At 44.6% G+C, this 27786-nt stretch overlaps 1 protein-coding gene across 10 annotated transcripts in view; it reads right to left on the minus strand.

The window, feature by feature from the left end:
• ttc6 (tetratricopeptide repeat domain 6) overlaps positions 1-27786 on the minus strand; it is a 630178-nt gene that overhangs the window by 88282 nt on the left and 514110 nt on the right. For all 10 annotated transcript variants that reach the window (XM_070879081.1, XM_070879080.1, XM_070879076.1 and 7 more), the window contains 3 exons: positions 19403-19516; positions 5424-5543; positions 414-487 (listed from right to left, as the gene is read on the minus strand). In XM_070879081.1, coding sequence (XP_070735182.1) covers positions 414-487; positions 5424-5543; positions 19403-19516 — 308 coding nt within the window. The remainder of the gene's footprint in view (positions 1-413; positions 488-5423; positions 5544-19402; positions 19517-27786) is intronic.

The following is a 27786-nucleotide window of genomic DNA, read 5'->3' on the forward strand; positions in this document are numbered from 1 at the left end:
CATTGGCTGGTTTACAAAAGTATGGATAAGTGGGAGGTAGTGGGTGTGCTTGGAAGGATTTAGAGGAGGCACTTGAGGTGAATGTTGAGGGTAAATTAGCACTACATTCCTCAACTTCTGAGTGAGATTTGTTCTTGGACAAAATCCTATTGAAGGGAGTAGGTTCTGTGGTTCTATTCTTCGTCAATATTCAACTCGTAAGGAAAAGGTGCTTTCTCTATATTTTGGGGGAACAAGCTAATTTTCAAAGTATTTGTTTATGCTTCAAGTTTAAACTATTTGGTATTTCTTTCTTCATTGGACATCTGGACCCAGAATTTACATGGGTTTCTCTCCATTTCCCACCCTAACATTGGTGGAAACCTCAGAAATGGCAAAAACTGTTCTTTAAAGTAACTTTTTCAATGACTTACTTGTGAAAGCATATTGCTACTGCATGATGAATGCTAGCATTTGTTGGCTCTTCCACCATTGCTGCTTTAAAATCCTGCAAGTGCAAAAAATGTAAAATTATATGATTCATCTTGTAGTAATTTGACTGAATACAATCCAGAAACATAGAATGATTACTTATTAAAATGTCCCAGTGGGTATTATGTTGATTTCCATTGGACAAAATTGTAGACTTGTCTTTATTTGCTCGTCTGGTTACTAATATTGTGCGACTATTGGCATCCATAAAAAGTTAATTATTGTAGTTATCTATTGTCTTTCAACAAGTTTCCTTTACACAGCATATATCAATGTTACAGTTGGCAAAGCCCACTGACCTTTTACAGCCTAGTTCCCCATAACCCCCTCGCAACATGCACGTTACTCTTCCTCTGTCAATCTTAATTCTATTTCAAATCATAATTCCAAGCCTCTGCCTGATTCACAAGAAAATCAAAAATTGGTATACAAATGAAAATTGTGTGTGCTCTGCATCCATTTTTGTCTGATGACACCTCTGTGAATCCTATGTAGGATGTTTGTCTACACTAAAGGTGCAATACAAATTCAAGTTATCAAAATCTGCACTGCAGTTTTAGACCTGTAATCCATGAAAATATAGGGTGTAATTGAATAAGAACATTAAGAAATGGGAGCAGGAGTAGGCCATTTGGCCCCTAGAGCCTGCTCCACCATTTAATCAGCTCAGCCATGATCTTATTATGGACTGAACTCCACTTCCTTGCCTGCTCCCCATAACCCTTTATTCCCTTTTTTAGCTCAAAAAGCTGTCTATCTCACTTTGAATATATTCAATGACCCAGCCTTCACAGCTCTCTGGGGCGGAGAATTCCACAGATTTACAACCTTCTGAGAAGAAATTTCTCATCTCCGTTTTAAATGGGCGGCTCTTTATTCTGAGACTATGCCCCCAGTTTTAGTTTCCCCTATGAGTAGAAACATCCTTTCTGCATCTACCTTGTCAAGCCCACTCATTATCTTAAGTTTCAATAAGATAGCCTCTCATTCTTCTGAACTCCAATGAGTATAGGCTCAACATATCTTAAGTCAACCCCTTCATCTCTGGAATCAACCTAGTGAACCTTCTCTGAACAGCCTCCAATGCAAGTATATCCTTCCTTCAATACGGAGACCAAAACTGTACACAGTACTCTAGGTGTGGCCTCACCAATACCATGTACAGTTGTAGCAGGACTTCCCTGCTTTTCTACTCTATCCTCCTTGCAATAAAGGCCAACATTTCATTTGCCTTCCTGATTACTTGCTGTACCTGCATACTAACTTTGTTTCATGCACAAGGACCCCCGGGTCCCTTTGTACTGCAGCACTTTGCAATTTTTCTCCATTTAAATGATAAGTTGCTTTTTTATTTTTTTCTGCCAAAGTGGATAACCTCACATTTTCCCACATTGTTATCTTTTGTGTTCCTAACACAGAATAGACTGCACACAGCGAGGTTAAAGTAACAATGACCTCAGTCTTTATTAAGACACTCCAGAGTGAGGAACAGGCCTTCGGGGCTGGCTTATATACAGTGCTCCCAAGGGATGCTGGGATCCCTTGGGACTTCAGGGGATGTGCTCCCTGGTGGTGGAACATGGGAGTGCATGCTTTACAGATATACAACATCACCTCTCTCTCTCCTCCCGCCGCCAAAGTCAAAGTGAAAATTATTTACGGAGTGAGGCGGTCGGAAGCCTTTCTTTCCATGGTGGACCGCCTCGGTACAAATGTTTGTTCTGGTGTGTTGGCTGTGCCCTCGGGCTGGCGTGTTGGCCCTGCTGGGTGAGCCTGGCCTTGTTGGGCGTGATGGGTTCGATTTCCTGGTCCGGGGTGGTGTCGTTGATCCTTTGGGTGTGTGTTGTGGGCTCTCAAAAGGTGGTGTCTGCTGTGGGTTGTTCAGGGCAGTCTGTGAACCGCAGCCTTGTTTGGTCCAGGTGCTTTCTGCAAATTTGTCCATTGTCTAGTCTGACTACAAACACCCTACTCCCTTCTTTAGCTATCACCACGCCCGCGATCCACTTGGGACCATGTCCATAGTTTAGCACGTACACAGGGTCATTCAGATCAATTTCCCATGACACAGTGGCGCGACCATCGTTTACATTTTGTTGCTGCCGTCTGCTCTCTGCCTGATCATGCAGGTTGGGGTGAACCAGCGAGAGTCTGGCTTTAAGCGTCCTTTTCATGAGAAGCTGAGCAAGTGGGGTCTCGTGCGGTAGCAGAGCAATACTCGGGACAGGCGGGTTTGAAGTGAGCCTTCTGTGACTCGTTTGAGGCTTTCTTTGATTGTACTGCCTGCCCATTGGAGGCTGGTTTAAACAGGGCCAAGGTGACATGTTTGATCCCATTGTGGGTCATGAATTCTTTCAATTCGACACTGGTGAAATGTGGCCCATTGTCACTGACCAGTATGTCAGGCAGGCCGTGGGTGGCAAACATGGCCCTCAGGCTTTCAATGGTGGTGGTGGTGCTTCCTGCCATAATTTCACATTCAATCCATTTTGAAAAAGCATCCACCACCACCACCACCAGGAACATTTTACCGAGAAACGGGCCCGCATAGTCGACATGGATCCCACAGTTTGCTGTAGCTTTGCATTGGATTCGTATACTCATCACCAGTTATTGTGTTCCTAACACAGATGAGACTGCACACAGGGAGGTTAAAGTAACAGTGACCTCAGTATTTAATAAGACACTCCAAAGTGAGGAACAGGCCTGTTAGATCTCTTAATTTCCAATGAAATACAAACTCCGATGGTAGTTTTAACAACTTTTATTTTTGGCAGAGAGCAACAAGCTGCTGGCTGATTGCCAGTTCCTTTGTCTTACTGGGACCACATGGTCAAAATGGCTGTATTTATACTGGGTTCAATTTACAGAAAAGAACTCTCCTTCTTTGACCTTATTGGCTCAATTAATAGTCTTTTAACCTTTTAATTGGCTCGCTACCCAAGGTCCTAAAATGTCAAGTTGATGAGTTAATGTGACATGCTACCACTCACGTAGCATCTCTGACTTGTTGTCTGTGAATTTTCACAGCCTGTCTAAATGCAGCCTGTTTGAATTCTCTATCAAGGCCTTAGGGGCCAGCTTATATACAGTGCTCCCAAGAGATGCTGGGATCCCTTGGGACTTCAGGGGATGCACTCCCTGGTGGCGGAACATGGGAGTGCATGCTTTACAGATACATCAACATTATCCATCTGTCAAGTTTCTGCCCACTCACTTAGTCTATCTATATCCCATTGCAGATTTCATGTGTCATCCTCATAATTTGCTCTCCCACCCATCGTTATCAGCAAACTTGGCTCCATTACACTTGGTCCCTTCATCTAAGTCCTTAATATAGATTGTAAATAGTTGAGGCACCAGCACTGATCCCTGCAGCACCCTACTAGTTACTGTTTGCCAACCGGAAAATGACCCATTTATCCCAATTCTCTCTTTTCTGTTAGTTAGCCAATCCTAGAGGATCCTTTACAAGGAGATCGTTTATTAATCCTGTCTCATTATACAGTACCAGATCTAAGATGGCCTGCTCCCTAGTTGGTTCTACAACATACTGTCCAAGGAAACTATCCCAGATACGCTCTATGAACTCTTCCTCAAGGCTACCTTGGCCAATTTGATTTGTCCAATCAATATGAAGATTAAAATCACCCATGATTATTGCCATACCTTTTTTTACAAGTCTCCATTATTTCTTGATTTATACTCCATCCAACAGTGTGGCTACCGTTAGTGGATCTATAGACTACTCCCACCAGCGACTTTTTCTCCTTATCTCTACCCATACTGATTCAACATCTTGATCTTCTGAGCCAATATTGGTTCTCACTAATGCACTGATTCCCATCCTTTTTATTAACGGAGCTAGTGTCGGCCTGCTAGTTCACCAGAACGGGTAGGCCCAAGGCACACTCGATTGGGTTTCAGCCTAATTTAAATTAGACTGGCAAACTGCACACCCCCCTGCAACACACCAGCGGAACGGATGTAAATTTCGAGCAGCAGCATTTCCAGTTGCAGTCCTCGAATAGGTCTGGAGGATGGTGCGGGAAGCAAGCAAGAGGGATGGGGGATGATTAAGAGGTGAGGGGAGTGTGCGTGATTGGAAGGACGCCAGGCGGGGGCTGATGGTCTTCGGGACTGTTGTGGAGCAGAGAGAAGTACTCCTGCTCCACATTCAGGTTAAGTATTTTGTTTAAATTGACCTTTTTGGTAGCAGCTTCCAGCACTCCCTTAAAGGATCACTGGCTTGGCTATATGTAGACTTGGTTATCCTGAACACAACAGGCCTGATGCCATGCAGCTGAGAATACTGAGCGCAGCATGCATGGCACATGCTGCAGTCAGTCGCTAATCAATTTTGAAAGGGGTCCTGAAACTAGTATTACCCCACCCTTCATTTGCATATGCAAATAGCACAACACCTTTTTCAGGCATGGACCCTTCATTATGTACCAATATGTCAGGTGGTAAACTTCTACCGCTGAAAGTGTGTATGCGCACCACCGACCATGTTGGACGCTTGAGCATCAAATTTCTAGGCACATATGTATTGTATAACAAGTGTAGGTTGAGTATTACAAACTAATACTAGATTGATATCCTGGATTATTCTTCTATTACCTTTTGGGAATTAGGAAAGTTAAATATACTTACCAGAATGTGGAATTGGGAAGAAACTTCACAGAACTTTCACTTTTTGCAAGTTTTACCTGCAATTATTATCTTGCCCACAAATTAATGCAAACTGCACATGATCTGTTGAAGAGCTGATCTGTCACATCACCTTTTTTTCTTTGTGGTGTGGTCAGAAATTCATCAGTTGGGAAACTGTGCACTTGAATCCATGTCCTTCCAATCCACGGCAATGCATAGCATACTACATCAATAGTTTATTGTCCCTTCCCCTCTCATTTTATGCATTTATGATCTTTGTTCTCATGTGTTCTACTGACCTGTAATGCGTTGTAGTAGTCACCCATGCTCAGATATAACAGACCACGGTTAACTAGTGTTTTCAGAGCCAATTTCTTTTCGCTGTCAAGGAGCAGCACTATTCCATAGTCTTTCAGTGCCTGAAATATATTACACCATATATTAACTGAAGTAAAACTTTTCTATGAAAATAAGGACATGGCAAATCTAGTTGCAGATATTATAAGCATTTTTGAATAGGCTCAGTTTGGCCGCTCACTCTTTCTTTTTTAACATTTATCACTACCTTTCAATGAAAAGCTCGTAAAACTATCTTTTTGCCACACACTGACTGCCATATGTTGGAATGATACAAAGATTCCTGTTAAAACCATATTACTAATACTCACTATAATGACTTGATATTTTTCATAGCACAAACAGTATTTATCATGTTGTGCCCTTGGTTATGCTACAGTAAGCAGTGCTTATTTTTGGGGTTCTAATTATTTTATTCTAATCTATGATCAAGTAATTTTAATTTGTGTATTGTTATTATAGTAATATAAATGGAAAATTGTACAGATTCTTAAGCAGGCTATTCACCATGGATGTCTGTAATATTCATTCGTAACTATATTGTAGGAATGCATAAATTTCAAATCATAACACAAAAATAGAGAGCTACCTAAGAAGTAAAGGAGCTTATCATGCTTTACTTAAATTTCAGATCCCTATACCAGGATAAAACATGTGTATTTCTACCTTGTAGATATCTTTTTAAAAAGTTCTGAGATAGTAACCGTTGGACTGTCATTTTTACTGGAGGCTGCACACCTGCCTACCAAAGCACTCCTGCCCACTCTGAAAGGTAGAAAATACCATACGGTCTGACTATTATTTAGCCTAAAACGAATTGTAATTATAAATTCTGTAATTATATTTTACATAGAACCAAATGGAATACAACATGAATTACATGTCACTTTAGGAATTGTCCAAAATCTTTTTTTCAAAACCTTTTTACTGAGATTTTGATGAACATATCATCATCATAGGCAGTCCCTCGAATCGAGGATGACTTGTTTCCACGTCAAAAAGTTCACAGGTGTTTTAATGATGGACCTAAAATTCCAGGTCCGAACTAAATCTTGAAGGGTGGAAGATATCTGTCCGTGGATTTTTTTAACGTGTGGTGATCGTTGCACACCAGCCACCACACGGGCTTCACAGAGCTTGGCCTTGGTCCACTGGCAAGGATTAACCAGGACGACTGAAGACCTGCTCCGCTGCACGGACCTAGTGCGCGCACATATACCAGTGTGGGCTGGCCTGTGCTGCCCCTAGGCCCTCTCCTCTTCTGGGCCCCGAACTCGTGTCACTTCCCTCTACAGTCTGTCGCCGCTCCTTCGCCCCGACCTCGCCGCTCCTGATGTACCTGCCCACGCTCCAATCACGACCTGGACCTTGGTGACGTCTCTTTTCACTGCCGTTGCTCTCCTGCTCCAGCACGTGCTGCTCCCTGGAGTGGCTGCTCCTTCCACTCCCCGGGCTGCTCCAATGGTGCTCGCAGGTCGGGGGCCGCGCAGACTGCTGGGCTAGGCTGCCACGCTGCTCTTTCTGCTCCCCGGCCTGCTCTGATGGTGCTCCGATGATGAACAATGCCTGGATTTTAACAGCTGGTGTGTGGAGGGGGAGATGGGGGTGGGGGGGATTTTGGGTGGGGAAACTCCGTCGTCTGAGTTTCCCCACATGCTTTGGAATTTTAACTCCACAGCATGTGTCTTTTGGCCTTGACGGCTTCCCTGTCTGGAAGTCAGCCTGATTGACAGGGGGGCACTCTGGAGCAGGCAGCATCCTGAGGGTCATCTTGTGGGGGTGGCGGGGGGGAGGAGGAACAGATGCACTTCTGCTCCTCATGGCCCACAAGCAGTGCTTTAGAGGCACTTACCTTCTCCCCAAATCTGTCGTCCTCCCTTGAGCTACCAGATTTCCTGAGGCCTGGGAAACTCAGCAGAATACAATTAAACCTGTAAAACAGGTTAAATCAGAGGCTGCTAGCCTCATTAAAATATTTAAATGGCCAACCTGCCTCCTGGGAGCGGGTTGACTGCCCGACACTTGTCTCACCTCTGTTAAACTCGGAGGTAGGTGGGTTGGGGTCGGGTTTGAGCTTTTGAAAATGTTAACCTATGACCCAACTCCAACCCACTGCTTTCTGGGGGTTAAAATCGAGCCAGAATGTGGCTGTTTCTCGGTGGTACTTTGAGCAATCATACCATCATAACATGAAAATCCATGGTGGAAGCAGGGGTACTTCAGAAAAAAGGAAAACTATCTGCCTTTATAATACTCCAAGCAGACATTTCACATACCAGGAATTGCTTCTTAATAGGCAGGCAATGATGTTCAAGGTCAATATTATAATTCAGGTAAATTTCAGACTTTTTGGCTAAAAGCACTGAAATTGACAGTACGTCAGGAAGCCGTTTTTATCTTGCTGAATTCCACCTTCACTCCGCTGTGTTTTTTAGTAAACCGGAGACCCGCTTGGGAGAGGTGCACAACATAATTCAAGTATTAAGAAGCTTTTTAATGTGATGTTGCAGCTTTTACTTGATGTGCATGGGATTCACGGGCTTTCTGAAACTTGCCTGGTGCAAGAAAAGAGGTGAGCAGCCATTGTGAGTTTAAAAAATTGACGACAGTTGAAATAATCACACACACACACACACACACACACGCACACCTCACCTACATCTTTGCATAAGGGATAGGCTCTTGCTGACATCATAAGAACATAAGAAATAGGAGAATGCCATTTGGCCCCTCGAGCCTGCTCCACCAATCAAATAAGATCATGGCTGATCTGATCATGGACTCGGCTCCGCTTCCCTGTCAGCTCCCCATAACCCATTACTGCCTTATCGCTCAAAAATCTGTCTATCTCTGCCTTAAATATATTCAATGACCCAGCCTCCACAGCTCTCTGGGGCAGAGAATTCCACAGATTTACAACCCTCCGCGAGAAGAAATTTCTCCTCATCTCAGTTTTAAATGAGTGGCCCCTTATTCTAAGACCATGTCCCCTAGTTTTAGTTTCCCCTATGAGTGGAAATATCCTCTCTGCATCCACTCATTGGGCCCAAGTTTCGGGCCGCGCCTAAAACAGCGCAGCCCGGACCTGAGTGCCTGTTTTTCGCGCCAGAAAGTGTGCCTAAAAAAAACTTGCCTATTCTCCGGCTCCCTGCAGGTCCTCTAGAGCTGGGCGCGGTGCAGCATGAGCTGTAGGGGGCGGAGCCAGGTCCCTGCGCCGAAAACAGTGCCGGGACCTCTGCACATGCGCGCTACAGTGGGCGCGCATGTGCAGTAGCTCCAGGTGCCCAAAACTGTGGGAGGGGCCCGAAGCACGCAGCCCCTAGCCCTGGCCAAATGGCCTCACTGGCGCTGCGTGAATAAGGCTCTTTCTCCTCCTCCCCCCCCCCCCCACCCCGGACTTCCACGACTCTTCCCCTCCCCCCCCCACCGCCCGGCCGTTCAGCCTCCTTCTCTTTCTCCCTCTTCCTCTTTTCCCCCCCCCTCTCCTTCCCTCCCCTCCCTCTCCACCTCCACCTCCACCTCCACCCTTTCCCTGTCAGAAACACACACACACACACACTGAGATAGAGACACACTTGTGGTGGTGGGGGGGCGTCCCAGCACGCTGTTGGAGGACTCCTGGTGCTGCAGTCAGTAAGTAGAAAATGTTTTTTGATTTTTTAATTTTTAATTTTTTTTTGATTTATTGGTCGATTTATTGATTGATGGCTCTTTATTTGTAAAACTGAAGTGTTTAATGTTTGTAACCTTCCCTTTTAAACCTCCTCCCCTCCCCCCCCCCCCCCCCCCACCATTTCCTACGCCTAATTTGTAACCTACGCCTGATTTTCTAAAGTGTAGACAAGGTTTTTTTCGAACGTACAAACATCTTCACTTACTCCATTCTAAGTTAGTTTGGAGTAAGTTTTCATTGCCTAAACTTTGAAAACAGGCGTAAGTGGCCGGACACTCCCCTTTTTTGAAAATAAAAGTCTGTTCCAAAGTGAAACTGTTCTAACTGACTAGAACTGGAGTAAACCAAATGCCGAGAATTCAAATTTCTAAGATACTCCATTCTAAACCAGTTGCTCCAAAAAAACAGGAGCAACGCAGGCTGAAAGTTGGCCCCATTATCTTAAGTTTCATATAGGTTACTTCTCATTCTTCTGAACTCCAATGTGTATAGGCCCAACTTATCTTTATAAGTCAACTCGCTCATCTCCAGAATCAACCTAGTGAACCTTCTCTGAACAGCCTCCAATGCAAGTATATCCTTCCTTAAATACGGAGACCAAAACTGTACACAGTACTCTAGGTGTGGCCTCACCAATACCATGTACAGTTGTAGCAGGACTTCTCTGCTTTTATACTCTACTCTATCCTCCTTGCAATAAAGGTCAACATTCCATTTGCCTTCCTGATTACTTGCTGTGCCTGTATACTAACTGTGTTTCATGCACAAAAATCCCCAGATCTCTCTGTACGGCAGCACTTTGCAATTTTTCTCCATTTAAATTATAATTTGCTTTTCTATTTTTTTTTTCTGCCAAAGTGGATAACCTCACATTTTCCCACATTATACTCCACCTGCCAAATGTTTGCACACTCACTTAGCCTATCTATAATCCCTTTGCAGATTCTTTGTGTCCTCCTCACAATTTGCTCTCCCACCCATCTTTGTATCATAGAAACAAAGAAAATAGGTGCAGGAGTAGGCCATTCGGCCCTTCCAGCCTGCACCGCCATTCAATGAGTTCATGGCTGAACATGAAACTTCAGTACCCCATTCCTGCTTTCTTGCCATAGTAGTAAGGACTTCATCTAACTCCTTTTTGAATATATTTAGTGAATTGGCCTCAACAACTTTCTATGGTAGAGAATTCCACAGGTTCACCACTCTCTGGGTGAAGAAGTTTCTCCTCATCTCAGTCCTAAATGGCTTACCCCTTATCCTTAGACTGTGACCCCTGGTTCTGGACTTCCCCAACATTGGGAACATTCTTCTTGCATCTAACCTGTCCAAACCCATCAGAATTTTAAACGTTTCTATGAGGTCCCCTCTCACTCTTCTGAACTCCAGTGAATACAAGCCCAGTTGATCCAGTCTTTCTTGATATGTCAGTCCTGCCATCCCGGGAATCAGGCTGGTGAACCTTCGCTGCACTCCCTCAATAGCAAGAATGTCCTTCCTCAGGTTAGGAGACCAAAACTGTACATAATACTCCAGGTGTGGCCTCACCAAGGCCCTGTACAACTGTAGCAACACCTCCCTGCCCCTGTACTCAAATCCCCTCGCTATGAAGGCCAACATGCCATTTGCTTTCTTAACCGCCTGCTGTACCTGCATGCCAACCTTCAATGACTGATGTATCATGATACCCAGGTCTCTTTGCACCTCCCCTTTTCCTAATCTGTCACCATTCAGATAATAGTCTGTCTCTGTTTTTACCACCAAAGTGGATAACCTCACATTTATCCACATTATACTTCATCTGCCATGCATTTGCCCACTCACCTAACCTATCCAAGTCGCTCTGTAGCCTCATAGCATCCTCCTCTCAGCTCACACTGCCACCCAACTTAGTGTCATCTGCAAATTTGGAGATACTACATTTAATCCCCTCGTCTAAATCATTAATGTACAGTGTAAACAGCTGGGGCCCCAGCACAGAACCTTGCGGTACCCCACTCGTCACTGCCTGCCATTCTGAAAAGTCCCCATTTACTGAAAAGTATCAGCAAACTTGGCTATGTTACACGCGATCCCTTCATTCAAGCCATTAATATAGATTATAAATAGTTGAGGACCCAGCACTGATCCCTGCGTCACCCCACTAGTTACTGATTGCCAACTGGAAAATTACCCATTTATCCCGACTTTCTGGGCCCAAGTTTCGGCCTCAGTTGCTCCTGATTTTTTGGAACAACTGGTGTAGAACGGAGTATCTTAGAAATTCAAATTCTCGGCATTTAGTTTGCTCCAGTTCTAGTCAGTTAGAACAGTTTCACTTTGGAACAGAATTTTTTTTTCAAAAGGGGGCGTGTCCAGCCACTTGCGCCTGTTTTCAAAGTTTCAGCAGTGAAAACTTACTCCGAGATCCAGACCCAGTGAGGCCAGGGCTAGGGGCTGCGTGCTTCGGGCCCCTCCCACACAGTTTTGGGCGCCTGGAGCTACTGTTCAGCGCAGGGACCTGGCTCCACCTCCTACAGCTCATGCTGTGCCGCGCCGAGCTGTGAACGATCTGCAGGGAGACGGAGAATCGAAGTTTTTTTTTAGGTGCACTTTGTGGCGTGAAAAACGGGCGTCCAGGTTGGGGCTGTGCCGTTCTAGGCGCGGCCCGAAACTTGGGTCCTCTGTTAGCAAATCTTCTATCCATGCGAATATATTACTCCCAATCCCCATAGCTTTTATCTTGTGCAGTAACCTTTTATGCGGTACCTTTTATTGAATGCCTTCTGGAAATCCAAATACACCACATCCACTAGTTTCCCCCTTATCCACCCTGCTCATTACATCCTTAAAGAACTCCACCATCATTGGTGCAGAGAATTTGCTTTCAGGTATTTGCAGGTGATTTCTGCAACCTTGGAAGTCACTCTCTGATTTTCACTGTACCTGCCATTTATCAGATCAGCATAGATGCTGCTTATGTTGTTTCACCTTGGACCTCCGATTCGGACTAAGACAAACCCGGATCTGTAGCAGACATTGCCAGGTTATTGCAGTCGGCCACACACACATGCATCACTCAGATGACCGATGCCATGTTTCACAAGTCAGGCAGTTATGTGCACTTTGCCACCGATAAAGCCTGTGTTACTGAGCAGGCGCTCAGCTTTGTGTCTCTGACTGGCATCATCGACTGTACACATGTTCCAATCAAGGTACCCCCAAATCACCCAGGAGTGTTCGTGAACCGTAAGGGCTTCCACTCGCTCAATGTGCAGCTCATCTGCAACCACAAAAAGATCATGCATGTGTGTGCCAGATTCAGAGGAAGCTGTCATGACTCTCTCTCATCCTGCATCAGCTCTTCACACCACCAAACAGACTTACAAGCGGGCTGCTTGGAGATGGGGCCTATCCACTGAAGATGTGGCTGACGACATCCTTGAGGAGGCCAAGCAATGAGGCTAAGGAGTGCTATAATCATAGAAACATAGAAACATAGAAAATAGGTGCAGGAGTAGGCCATTCGGCCCTTCTAGCCTGCACCGCCATTCAATGAGTTCATGGCTGAACATGCAACTTCAGTACCCCATTCCTGCTTTCTCACCATACCCATTGATTCCCCTAGTAGTAAGGACTTCATCTAACTCCTTTTTGAATATATTTAATGAATTGGCCTCAACAACTTTCTGTGGTAGAGAATTCCACAGGTTCACCATTCTCTGGGTGAAGGAGTTTCTCCTCATCTCGGTCCTAAATGGCTTACCCCTTATCCTTAGACTGTGTCCCCTGGTTCTGGACTTCCCCAACATTGGGAACATTCTTCCTGCATCTAACCTGTCTAACCCCGTCAGAATTTTAAACGTTTCTGAGGTCCCCTCTCATTCTTCTGAACTCCAGTGAATACAAGCCCAGTTGATCCAGTCTTTCTTGATAGGTCAGTCCCGCCATCCCGGGAATCAGTCTGGTGAACCTTCGCTGCACTCCCTCAATAGCAAGAATGTCCTTCCTCAGGTTAGGAGACCAAAACTGTACACAATACTCCAGGTGTGGCCTCACCAAGGCCCTGTACAATTGTAGCAACACCTCCCTGCCCCTGTACTCAAATCCCCTCGCTATGAAGGCCAACATGTCATTTGCTTTCTTAACCGCCTGCTGTACCTGCATGCCAACCTTCAATGACTGATGTACCATGACACCCAGGTCTCTTTGCACCTCCCCTTTTCCTAATCTGTCACCATTCAGATAATAGTCTGTCTCTCTGTTTTTACCACCAAAGTGGATAACCTCACATTTATCCACATTATACTTCATCTGCCATGCATTTGCCCACTCACCTAACCTATCCAAGTCGCTCTGCAGCCTCATAGCATCCTCCTCGCAGCTCACACTGCCACCCAACTTAGTGTCATTCGCAAATTTGGAGATACTACATTTAATCCCCTCGTCTAAATCATTAATATACAGTGTAAACAGCTGGGGCCCCAGCACAGAACATTGTGGTACCCCACTAGTCACTGCCTGCCATTCTGAAAAGTACCCATTTACTCCTACTCTTTGCTTCCTGTCTGACAACCAGTTCTCAATCCATGTCAGCACACTACCCCCAATCCCATGTGCTTTAACTTTGCACATTAATCTCTTGTGTGGGACCTTGTCGAAAGCCTTCTGAAAGTCCAAATATACCACATCAACTGGTTCTCCCTTGTCCACTCTACTGGAAACATCCTCAAAAAATTCCAGAAGATTTGTCAAGCATGATTTCCCTTTCACAAATCCATGCTGACTTGGACCTATCATATTACCTCTTTCCAAATGCACTGCCAGGACATCCTTAATAATTGATTCCATCATTTTACCCACTACCGATGTCAGGCTGACCGGTCTATAATTCCCTGTTTTCTCTCTTCCCTCCTTTTTTAAAAAGTGGGGTTACATTGGCTACCCTCCACTCCATAGGAACTGATCCAGAGTCAATGGAATGTTGGAAAATGACTGTCAATGCATCCACTATTTCCAAGGCCACCTCCTTAAGTACTCTGGGATGCAGTCCATCAGGCCCTGGGGATTTATCGGCCTTCAATCCCATCAATTTCCCCAACACAATTTCCCGACTAATAAGGATTTCCCTCAGTTCCTCCTCCTTACTAGACCCTCCGACCCCTTTTATATCCGGAAGGTTGTTTGTGTCCTCCTCAGTGAATACCGAACCAAAGTACTTGTTCAATTGGTCCGCCATTTCTTTGTTCCCCGTTATGACTTCCCCTGATTCTGACTGCAGGGGACCAACGTTTGTCTTTACTAACCTTTTTCTCTTTACATAGCTATAGAAACTTTTGCAATCCGTCTTAATGTTCCCTGCAAGCTTCTTCTCGTACTCCATTTTCCCTGCCCTAATCAAACCCTTTGTCCTCCTCTGCTGAGTTCTAAATTTCTCCCAGTCCCCGGGTTCGCTGCTATTTCTGGCCAATTTGTATGCCACTTCCTTGGCTTTAATGCTATCCCTGATTTCCCTTGATAGCCACGGTTGAGCCACCTTCCCTTTTTTATTTTTACGCCAGACAGGAATGTACAATTGATGTAGTTCATCCATGCAGTCTCTAAATGTCTGCCATTGCCCATCCACAGTCAACCCCTTCAGTATCATTCGCCAATCTATCCTAGCCAATTCACGCCTCATACCTTCAAAGTTACCCTTCTTTAAGTTCTGGACCATGGTCTCTGAATTAACTGTTTCATTCTCCATCCTAATGCAGAATTCCACCATATTATGGTCACTCTTCCCCAAGGGGCCTCGCACAACGAGATTGCTAATTAATCCTCTCTCATTACACAACACCCAGTCTAAGATGGCCTCCCCACTAGTTGGTTCCTCGACATATTGGTCTAAAAAACCATCCCTTATGCACTCCAGGAAATCCTCCTCCACCGTATTGCTTCCAGTTTGGTTAACCCAATCTATGTGCATATTAAAGTCACCCATTATAACTGCTGCACCTTTATTGCATGCACCCCTAATTTCATGTTTGATGCCCTCCCCAACATCACTACTACTGTTTGGAGGTCTGTACACAACTCCCACTAACGTTTTTTGCCCTTTGGTATTCTGCAGCTCTACCCATATAGATTCCACATCATCCAAGCTAATGTCCTTCCGAACTATTGCCTTAATTTGCTCCTTAACCAGCAATGCTACCCCACCTCCTTTTCCTTTTATTCTATCTTTCCTGAATGTTGAATACCCCTGGATGTGTAATAGATCAAGCAATCAGGATGCTGAAGATGCGCTTCAGATTCCTGGACAGATCTGGAGGAGCCCTTCAGTACGCACCAACCAGGCTCTCCAGAATGATCGTCATATGCTACACACTGCACAACATAGTGCAGTAGTGAGGATTGGAGCTGCAGGAGGAGCAAGGCGCAGAGTGCAGAGCATCCGTGGCGGAGGAGCAGATGGAACAAGAGGAGGAGGAACCTGAGGTGCAGATGGCACCAGCAGTGGTGACAGTTGCTGTGTGGGAGGCCCGGGATGGACTCATAATGGCACAATTTAGTTGGGTTGCACCAGTGCACCCATATGACACCCAGATGTGCAAACAAATTCCCACACTCCCCCCAAAACCACAAAGCAGTCCTACAATGACCATACCATTCCTGTCACACTTCTATACTCTTCTCGGCTTTCTGCAGTATTGAGCTTGTGATATAGGCTTCCCTTTTTTGCATAATCTTACCCTGTGTGCACCTTGTCATTCAGGGGTTTTTACATTTGGCAGTTGTACCCTTGTGGGAACATGTTTACCCTGAACTCCATGTACCTCCTGCTTGAATGCCTCCCACTGCTCTGGCACTGATTTACCTTCAAGTAACTGTTTCCTGTTCACTTTGGCTAAGTTACTTCTCAGCCAAGTAAAATTGGCCACCTCCCAATTTAGAACCCTTACTCCTGCTTTTTCTTTGTCCTTATTCATAATGATGCTAAAACTAATTGATTTGTGATCACTACCACAAAAATGCTCTCCCACTGATACTCCTGCCATCTGCCCAGCTGCATTCCCTAACACTAAGTCCAGAACTGCCACTCGCCGCCCCCTCCACCCTCCCGCCCCTCTTGTTGGGCTCGCTATGTATTGGTTAAAAATGTTCTCCAGAATGCAATTGAGGAATTCTGTGCCCTCTGTACCTTTTACACTGATACTGTGCCAGTTAATATTAGGGTAATTGAAGCCCTCCACCCCCCACCCCACTATTATTGTCCTATTATTTTTGCACTTGTCAGAAATTTGCCTACAAAATTTGCTCTTCTATCTCCATTGGACTATTTGGGGGGTCTACAGTATACTTCCAGCAGTGTGATTGCCCCTTTTTTGTTCTTTAGTTCAACCCATAGAACTTCATTTGATGATTCTTCTAACATATCATCCCTCCTCCCAGCTGTAATTGTTTCTTTTAATCAATACTGCGACCCCCTTCCATTTTTAATCCCCTCTCTATCTCGCCTGAAAACCTTGCCTTGGAATGTTGAGCTGCCATTCTTGCCCTTCTTTCAGCCATGTCTCGGTAATGGCTATAATATCATAATCCCATGTGTTTACCTGTGCCCTTGGCTCGTCTGCCTTCTTTCCTAGACTCCCAACATTAAAGTATATACCAATTAGCTTTGCCAAACTGCCTTGTCAATTGTCTAGCCTTTGTTTCCTCTGCCTTCCAAACTCGCTTACTAATTTTCTGCCTTCCATTTCCAGCTTGGCTTCTCTCCCTTCTGACAATTCTCTCAGGGTCCCTCCCCCTGCCAAGCTAGTTTAAACCCTCCTCAACAACACTTGCAATCCTCCCTGCAAGGACATTGGTCCCAGAGGTGCAACACAGCCAGCTTGCACAGGTCCCATCACTCCCCAGAAACAGTCCCAATGCCTCAGGAATCTAAAGCCCTCCTTCCTGCACCATCTCTCCAGCCACACATTCATCCCTTCTATTCTCCTATTTCTGTACTCACTAGCACATGGCACGGAGAGTAATCTAGAGATCACTATCTTTAGGATCCTGCTTTTTAATCTCTCCTCATTCCTACAATCTGCCTGCAGGACCTCATTCCTCTTTCTTCCTATGTCATTGGTGCTGATATGGACCATGACCTCTGGCTGTTCATCCGCCCCCTCAAAATGTCCTTGACCCTTGCACCAGGGAGACTACAGATGAGAATCTGTTCAACCTATGCCAACTCCAGGCCAAATCCAAGGTCGTTCCATCCTGCATCATTGAATTACAGTATGCTTGCGTCTGCGCACACTCGGAGGCCGAACTCCAAGCCATCGTCAACACCTTCGCTGAGGCGTATGAGAGCATGGGCCTTGCACTAAACATTCGTAAGACAAAGGTCTTCTATCAACCTGCCCCAACCACACAGCACTGCCTCCCAGTTATCAAAATCCACGACGAGGCCTTGGGACAACGTGGACCATTTTCCATACCTCGAGTGCCTACTGTCAACAAGGGCAGACATTGACGACGAGGTCCAACACCGCCTTCAGTATGCCAGTGCAGCCTTCGGTCGCCTGAGGAAGAGAGTGTTTGAAGACCAGGACCTCAAACCCAGCACCAAGCTCATGGTCTCCAGAGCAGTGGTGATACCCGTCCTCCTATATGGCTCAGAGACATGGAATATGTACAGCAGGCACCTCAAAACACTGGAGAAGTACCACCAACGCTGCCTCTGCAAGATCCTGCAAATCCATTGGCAGGATTGATGCATCAACATTGGTGTTCTCACTCAGGCCAACATCGCCAGCATCAAAGCATTGGCCACGCTCAACGAGCTCCGTTGGACGGGCCACATCGTCCGCATGCCTGACTCCCAGAACTGCATGGCAAGCGAGCCCCAGGTGGGCAGAGGATACGCTTCACGGAACCCCTCAAAGCTCCTTGGAAAAAGTGCAACATCCCCACTCACACCTGGGAATCCCTGGCCCAAGACCACTCAAAGTGGAGGAAAAGCATCCGGGAAGGCACTGAACACTTCTAGACTTCGCCGAACGTAAGCTGAAACCAAGCAAAGACAGCGGAAGGAGCATGCAGCAAAACAAGAACCCCACCCACCTGTTCCTTCAACCACCATCTGCCCCACCTGTGACAGAGACTGTAGGTCCCGCATTGGATTCTTCAGTCACCTGAGAATTAATTTTTAGTGTGGAAGCAAGTCATCCTCGACTTCGAGTGATACTATCCTGGAGTCACGTCTGCGGCCATCGAAACGCCTGTCTGTTCCCCTAACTATCAAATCTCCTACCACTGCTGTTCCACTCTTCTTTCTCTACACAACCCACCCCCCCCCCCCCCCCCCCCGCCCCAGCTGTGCAGCTGAGCCACCTGTGGTGCTGCGGATTTGGCTCTGGCTGCACTCACCAGAGGAACTATCGCCCCCACCAGAACACTGGTTGGAGAGCGAGATGCACCCAGGGAACTCCTGCCCTACCTGCCTGGTCCTCCTCTTCTGTCTGGCGGTCCCCCATTCCCTCTCTGCCTGCACACTCTTAAGCTGCGGGGTGACCACCTCCTGAAACGTACTATTTACGAATTTCTCAACCTCACACATGCACTGCAGTGACTCCAGCTGCCGCTCAAGCTCTGAAACACGGATCTCGAACTGCTCTAGCCGGCGGCACTTCCCGCACACGTGGTCGTCCAGGCCACAAGAAGCATCCGGACTTCCCACATGGCACAGGATCTGCATTCCACAGGACAGAGCGGCCCTGCTATGCCTCTATTTAATAGATTATGAACTAACTTGGCAGAAATAAACTTTAAACTTAACAAAAAACACTCACCAATTAGCTCTCTCTTTCCCTCTTTAATAGGCTATGAACTAACTTAGCAAAATACACTTAAAACTTAAAAAAACTTAACAAAAACAATGGCTCCCATGATTCAATAGGCTGCATATATTCACTGGACTTATACAAGAGTGGTTTATTGTGAAATATGGGAGGGCTGCTGGCACCTGTGGAACCATACTCCAGCATGGATCATCACCTTCAGCAGAGGAGGTGACTGGCTGAAATTAATTAGTGATCAGACCATCACAGTGTAAATTATATTATAATTCTTTGTAATTGTCTGCCTTTTTTATCAATGTTTGAATTGTTGGCTTTATTCCAAGGCAAAATGGCTCTGGGAATTCAAAACCTATGATAAATATAGATCTTACAATGATGCCCTCTTTAATTCACATTTCACTCAGTTTCAAGACCTTTCCTTTGTCTTTTATATATGTACCTTTTGAAGATCATTTGCTTGATGATAACAGACAGCTCTGTTAAAATATCCCAAGATGCAGGTATAATCAATCATTATTGCTTCAGTTAGATCATCAACTGCCAAACGATATGACTGCAATGGAAAACAGAGTAGCATTTGTAATGGTCAAGTGAAATATTGGATCAAAGCAATATGATGTATTCCTTGTAACTACAGAAAATAACATAAAATATCACAAGTTTATCAAAACTGTATAGTTAGCTAGAATTCAACAGTCCCAGGAGATGCGAAGGCTTAAACTCAATGGCCCGGAATTTGCTCTCCACGATGAAGGAATGCCGTTTGCCGTTCACCTCCCTGATAACTGCCCACGGACTTTTTGCGGGCTTCTCAACAGAGATTTCCTCTAATCCGGGGACTTTTCCAGCACGGCGCCCTCCACAGGGAAAGAGTAGGAGTAAATGGGTACTTTTCGGAATGGCAGGCAGTGACTAGTGGGGTACCGCAGGGTTCTGTGCTGGGGCCCCAGCTGTTTACATTGTACATTAATGATTTAGACAAGGGGATTAAATGTAGTATCTCCAAATTTGCGGATGACACTAAGTTGGGTGGCAGTGTGAGCTGCGAGGAGGATGCTATGAGGCTACAGAGTGACTTGGATAGGTTAGGTGAGTGGGCAAATGCGTGGCAGATGAAGTATAATGTGGATAAATGTGAGGTTATCCACTTTGGTGGTAAAAACAGAGAGACAGACTATTATCTGAATGGTGACAGATTAGGAAAAGGGAAGGTGCAACGAGACCTGGGTGTCATGGTACATCAGTCATTGAAGGTTGGCATGCAGGTACAGCAGGCGGTTAAGAAAGCAAATGGCATGTTGGCCTTCATAGCGAGGGGATTTGAGTACAGGGGCAGGGAGGTGTTGCTACAGTTGTACAGGGCCTTGGTGAGGCCACACCTGGAGTATTGTGTACAGTTTTGGTCTCCTAACTTGAGGAAGGACATTCTTGCTATTGAGGGAGTGCAGCGAAGATTCACCAGACTGATTCCCGGGATGGTGGGACTGACCTATCAAGAAAGACTGGATCAACTGGGCTTGTATTCACTGGAGTTCAGAAGAGTGAGAGGGAACCTCATAGAAACGTTTAAAATTCTGACGGGTTTGGACAGGTTGGATGCAGGAAGAATGTTCCCAATGTTGGGGAAGTCCAGAACCAGGGGTCACAGTCTAAGGATAAGGGGTAGGCCATTTAGGACCGAGATAAGGAGAAACTTCTTCACCCAGAGAGTGGTGAACCTGTGGAATTCTCTACCACAGGAAGTAGTTGAGGCCAATTCACTAAATATATTCAAAAGGGAGTTAGATGAAGTCCTTACTACTCGGGGGATCAAGGGGTATGGCGTGAAAGCAGGAAGTGGGTACTGAAGTTTCATGTTCAGCCATGAACTCATTGAATGGCGGTGCAGGCTAGAAGGGCTGAATGGCCTGCTCCTGCACCTATTTTCTATGTTTCTATGTTTCTATGTGTGAATAGGAAAAGCAACAGCGAGACTCTTCAACTGATCAGATTGAAGAAACCTCACTGAGACATATAGGGGGGGAAATTGCCCCCTTCTTTAAAGCCCGTTACAGACGGTAATGGGGTGGTAAGGCCTTTCCGACCAGGGAAAGGTGGATGGACCGACCCATGCGGAATTTCTGTTGGGTTTCCACTCCGTCCTGTGTTTCTGCCCCGTCCAGAGCTTCGACGCTTTGTTGGGCATACGCCGACCCCTTACTGGCTGGCAGCGACCCCTTTCCACCCCACTAGGGAAATTGCCCTGTGGGGAACGTAGCCGCAGCCGGTCAGTGCCATTGACAGCTTCGTACGGCAGGAAGCTGCCAGTAGCTGGCGGCACGTCCGCCCTTAAAGGGGAGGGTGCACCGCCGTGGTCACCATTTTATTTTAATTGTCGGCCAACTCTGCAGTCAGCCCGACAATGGCGGCCATGGATTCGGCTTGACTGCCAAAAGGCAGCCTGATATTTCCTCTTGTGGGCCGGGCCACTGGCCTGGCCAAAGCCCTCCCTGGTGGCCCATTGGGTGCCAAGTAGGCCTCGCGATGTCCCTTCCCTTTAAGCGAAGGGGAGGGACGTTACTATGAGTCAACGCGGCACATCCGCATCATGCTGTCATTATCAGTGTCGCGTTGATATGCTCAGCACAGTGCTGATGACGCCTTCCATCCTGCTCCTGAATCCCTTCCGCCCCTCTGCTGCCCATAACACCAGCCCAATGATTGATTTTTTTCTGGGAAAAGAGGACAATTTCCCTCTATTCCCCGCCCCATGGATTCCGGCGGTAATTATCCATCTAATTCTAATAATCCACCCCAAACGGGACGGAGGGCAATTTCTGCCTACAGAGTCCAAACCAGGAAATATAAAGCAGAAAATATAAATTAGATTTTAAATGATCTACAGAAAGTGAAATAAAGATTGGGATATACAGATGGGATTAAGGGAGCGAGATAAAAGACAGGAAAGAGTGCAATTTTTTTTTAAATTTAAAAAAAAAAAAATCTCCAACACTAATTATCTTATAAAATAATATTTTCAGGGCCAGAGAAATTGTTCAGCAGTATCACTTATCACGCTGTTTAAAAACTCACTTATTCCTGAATGCACCAGCCCTAACTCTTTCAGCTATTTGTATTGCGGAACTCGTACAGCAGGTTCACGCCGTTAGTCAATTCAATGCTGAGTCTATCGCTGAGGACTGCAACAGCGCACCCTGTGGAGGAGCAAGGTATCTCTGACAGAAACTGCTGGCTTTTCACGTTTAACTTTGCATGCGCATATTCCAGAAGTTGCTGTCAGATTTCCTCCATTATAATGGTGAGCACTGATAGTCTCACTGCTATTCTCATCGCAACTTCCGGGCCAATAAGTATTGACTAGTATCATTAGATTTGCACGAAGATTGACAGGAGAAATGGACCATATTTTATAATTATGATTTGCTTAGATTCAATATCAACATTTGTTGCTGCATAATATTAGATTCTAGCCACAGATATTACATAAAGCCATGGGACTATAACAACTGTACCTTTTGGTTTGAATTTAGATGCAGATTCTGGGATTACCAGTTCAACAGTACAAGGGTACTCAGTTTTCTCCATTAAACAAAAAGATTTCAGCAACAAAGAAAGCAAATAGTTCCCTCGAATCTGGCACTGCACGAATAGTATACATTTCAGTTTGAAATTCTGATATGTATAATGTTAACCGAATGGGCGAGCTGCAACACAGCAACAACCCACTAGCATCAAAAAGATTGTTTCTTATTTGCAGTCGTATTATCCAAATCACTATCTGTGTAAGAGCAGTCAAATTATAACTGAAAAGTTTTCCTATATCTTACACACCCCAATCTGGCCAAATGAAAATTTCAACACTTATTAAGAAGAAAAATGAGCTTGCACCTATATAGCACCATATAACGTCCACTGGATGTCGTAAAGTGCTTTTGAAGTGTAATCACTGTTGTTATGTAGGCAAATGTATATTGACTGGCAATTTAGGTCATTGTGAAGTGTAAAACCAATTTTATCCCAAAAGTATTTTGTTTGTATGAACTTAATGTCAGCTGCCAGCCACAATTTTAATTAACAGTTATGATAATACTGATTTAAAAACTCATGAAGGAATTTTAGCTTTAATAATCGAGAAAATATCAAAGTTTAGAATTTTTAAATCATATTTAAGAAACCTACTAAACAGTTTGCCTGTCCGTTTGCTAATTTATAGATGATATAAATACTAAACCTCTATCAGTGAGTTGTTACTTGATCATCTTGACATCTGAGCCTCTGTTCAATGTAATATGTATGAACACATTCAATTCAATATTTTATGCTAATCATCTAATGGGGATTTTATAAACACAGTTCAAATATCACTGGATTGTGCCAAATGCAAACAATTGCCTTAAAGTGCAACTTATACTGCATATGCCATACAATTCACCATGGATGTCTCAGTCCCCACCCCTTTAAACTTCATCTATCGCCTCGTCCATTTTCTTTATTACCACTTTCTTGTTGACTTGCAAGTCACATATAGTCCATTCCAAAATTATTTTTCAATGTAAGTTCTGTAGAAAATGTTTAAAATATATTGCCTACAAATTATTCTATGTAAACATGGCAGACATTTTTAATAATCGTGTATTAAATATTTGTTGGTTAGAGAAATGACATACTTAACAGGAGTGATGCTGTATTTATCATAATTAACACATGTAAAGGGCCTAAGGAGTGTTTTTTCCCCTAATAGTATTTACTACAAGGGCTAAATGCTGTCTATGATTGTTTCAATGAACTATAATTACCAATGATCCCTCTTTTGCAGTCTGAGAATGTATTGGACCATGTACCAATACTGAAAGTACATTGAAGGCAAGAGTGGGCAGTCAAATAAATTGAAAGCCTGTCACCTAGGTTTCATTTGCTTTCTCATTCAGATTCTCCCAGAATATTGATCCAGAATATTGGTCTGGATTATGCGATGGGTAATTACCCCTTTGAAACTGACCACAACTTCAGGATGTAACATGGAAATCCTGAAGTTGCGGTCAGCCATTCACTGCTCTGACACTGGCTGTGCTGTAAGCAGGCTCTCCCCTACCCCCAACAGGCAGCAATCAGTGCAAGCTGTGAAATCAGGCAAACTGATGACAACATCGACTCTTCTGCGGTAATAAGGCTGTTAAATACCCCATTCAAAGTTAACCCTTTTGTTGTACTAGGTGTAACTGGGGTATTGACTGCTAAACAAGCGTTATGGCCCTGAAAAACTAATTTTAATTTTGTGGAGTTTCAAATTTATCTGTTTTAATAAAAATTAAGGCCTAGAAATTCAGGTCTTTGGCACCTCCCGTTAGCGCCCCCGGGGGATGCTAACAGAGCACGAATGTCTTTACGCTCGGGCATGGCACAGCTAATGACTCCTGCTAAATTCGGCGGGAATTTAGCAGTGATAGTAACCCATTGTGCCCCGCTTTGCCGGCGATGATGACATCATCACCATGCGCAGCGCCCCAGACCCTAAATTGGGTATCTCCTCCTGAAGCTGCGACTGGCGATGTCAACTTCAGGATGTAGGAAATCTACAATGCAATTGTACCATTGAAGGCAGTGGAGATGATGGAGGCCATCAATCAAACCCACACAAACTAGTGACCACAGACTCCTGGCATGAGGGCTCAGCTACAGCAACCATACAGCTGACCACATGTTCCATGGCAGACTAGAGTACTGAAGCCTTGCGGCAGATGCCACATTTAGCATTACTCCCTTGGAATTAAGGAGTTAGAGAAGAGGGTGGAAGCTTGTGGATGTTGCTGTGTGGTGCCTCACAGGGATGCTGCAGCAACTGTGCAGTCACTAACGTAGTGCCAGGATTATTCCCTCAACCATGCCATCTCCTATTATGTTTAGAATAAGCCCACAGGACTATATCGCAAGCTCAAACTGTTGTGACCTTGGTCTCTTTATTCAGACTCCAGAGTGGGGAAGCAGCATGGTGAATCACCTTTTATATCTGTTTGCCCCAGGGTGCACAGGTGACCCTTAGGCCTCCCACAGATGTGCCTCTAGTGGCAAGTCTTACATTTTGGTAAGGTTTACATACATACATAACACCTATGACAAAACAGAGTGCCTCCCATGAATTCAATGGCATTCTCATAATGTTTAAAGTTGAGGACTCCCCATTTAGTGCCTTTCCTTTCACAGGCTTTGTGCAACAGTTTATAACAACAACAACTACTACTTGTATTTATATAGCGCCTTTAACATAATGAAACTTCCCAAGGCACTTCAGGAGTATTATGGGATTTTAAAAAATTGACACCGAGCTGCATAAGTAGAAATTAGTGCAGGTGACCAAAAGTTTGGTCAAAGAGGTAGATTTTAAGGAGCATCTTCAAGAAGGAAAGAGAGGCGGAGAGGTTTAGGCAGGGAGTTCGAGCTTGGGGCCTAGGCAACAGAAGGAGCAGCTACCAATGGTTGAGCAATTATAATCAGGGATGCTCAAGAGAGCAGAATTAGAGGAGCACAAACATCTTTGGGGTGGGGGTCGGGGGGGGGGGGTTGCTGGAGGAGATTACAGAGATAGGGAGGGGCGAGGCCATGGAGGGATTTCTAAATAAGGAAGAGAATTTTGAAATCGGTGTTGCTTAACCGGACGCAAATGTAGGTCAGCGAGCATAGGGGTGATGGGGACTTGGTGCGAGTTAGGACATGGGTAGCCGAGTTTTGAATCACCTCTAGTTTACGTAGGGAAGAATGTGGGAGGCCAGCCAGGAGTACATTGGAATAATCAAGTCTAGAGGTAACAAAGGCATGGATGAGATACACTGCATAAGATTGAGTGAATTAGGTAAAGGCCAGCAACTAAGGACTCTCTGCTAGGTGGCATGGGACAGCTGAAGTAAGAGATGTGACGGCATCATCCTGTTTACCTAAAGGAAGGGTTTTAATGTTGTGCATGCAAGTTACTGCTGTTGGGGAAGATGGGGCCATTTAATGTAAGAACCTGTGTTAGTCCTTAACCAGAGTGCAATATGAAGGATTATTAGCTGTTAATTATAGAGGGCAAAGTGTGTGCTGGTGCCTGTTGGACATGTTGGAGTGTTATGGGTTAATAATCAAACTGATCTGTATAACTAAGTGGTCATAGAGTAAAAGACTTTCTAAGATAAACAAGAAAAAAACGGGTTGTCACAGCAAGGAAATAAGTGACTGGAACAGCATCGACCATGAGTGATTAAAGTATAACTCCAGTGATTAATGTAATAAACATAGGCAGAGGGATCAATTAACTTTAAGATAGGAGCACTGTTTAAGAAGATAAGCTGTTAATAAAACTGCTTCTCATGATTCAAGAACATATATATCAGGAAGTCTTGTTTGAGGAAAATATCTTTGAAGTAAACAACTAAAACTGTTATGTGAATAGACTGTTTTCAAAGGATTTAAGAACAGAGAAATCATGAGGTCTTATCTGTGACATGTACCTTCTGAAATAAGCAAACTAAGGTGTATAAATGAACATAGTTTTCAAGAGTTAGTTGAAGAGCTCAAAAGATAGAGAAACTGAAGAGCTGCTCTATATTTATAAAGTATAGATTGATCACCTATGCTGTATATAAATAAAGTCTGTTCTGTATACTCCACCATCACGTGTCTTATGCTTAGTTGAAGCATGTTATTGTAAACGATAGAAAGAGGAGGTTAACTAACTGTTAATCCAACAGTATCCATGGTTCCCAAGTAAGTAAAGGGAGAGTGACCGGTGTACCTTGCCCCTTCTGATCAGGTCACTGAACTTCTTGCAGCACTAGTCTGTAATCCTGCAGGTGAAAGAGTTGGCACTCAGTGCCACATCCCCCCCACTTAGTATGAGTGAACTTTTGGGAGATTCCCTCCCACAGATACCTCTACTCTATATCAATGAGGATTTGAAAGTTGAACTCATTGAAATTGTGGGCTCTTCTTTTATGCCTCCATGCTTTATCCTTGTCCCATCTTTGGCTGCCTTTGGCAGATGCTCTAGTGGTATGCAGCCTTGAAAAGTGGCACACAAACACTCATGAGACATCCAGTCAAGCTACCAAACAATTAAATCAGCAAGCCAAGCACTTTGCTACTTTGGTGCTGCTCACTAGACTGCTGATGCAATCTTCAGCTAGATTTAGCTTTTTGAAGGCTGCAGTCTAATTTTCAAACATTATTCCCATGTTAAGAGGATTTGCACCAATGAGTCCGCCAATGGATATGAAAATGAACTGTACAGACAGCACTGCAGATCATTGGTGAGCACAGCTCTTTGTGGAAATTCAGGGCCATCATTTTGGCTTGTCACTTTTATGCAAAACAATTGGTGGTTTCCATTCATTTTAATCAGTACATGCAGTCTGCATCTCTTGATTGCAGTGGTTTTAAAGGATGAGGTCATCAGCCATAGTACATCTTTTGCTTATTTTTGTACTTGAGCTGCAATGAAACGCCTTTTGATGTTCTTTGGACTCAGCAATCAATTTAATTCTGTGGTCCACTTTTCTCTGAGTAACCCAGCTTTGATTTGATTGCCTATTATACTGACTACAATTTGTCTTTAATGAGGATGTTGACAATGATCAGTTTCTTTTTTCACAAATCTATTACAATTTAATTTGTGCTTTCTCTTTCTTTCAGCGTGAAATCTGGTATTAAACACATAATTAATATTCTTTTGAAGTATGAAATATTCCACAACTTATCCATTATTTCAGGAGACATGGGGAGGGTTGCCCTGTTTGGAGCTGAGTGAAACCCACAATTGGAGTACAGCTAAACCATTCAGCCAACCTCTAT

Source organism: Pristiophorus japonicus, chromosome 4 (genome assembly GCF_044704955.1).
Source record: "Pristiophorus japonicus isolate sPriJap1 chromosome 4, sPriJap1.hap1, whole genome shotgun sequence".
Lineage (NCBI taxonomy): Eukaryota > Metazoa > Chordata > Chondrichthyes > Pristiophoridae > Pristiophorus > Pristiophorus japonicus.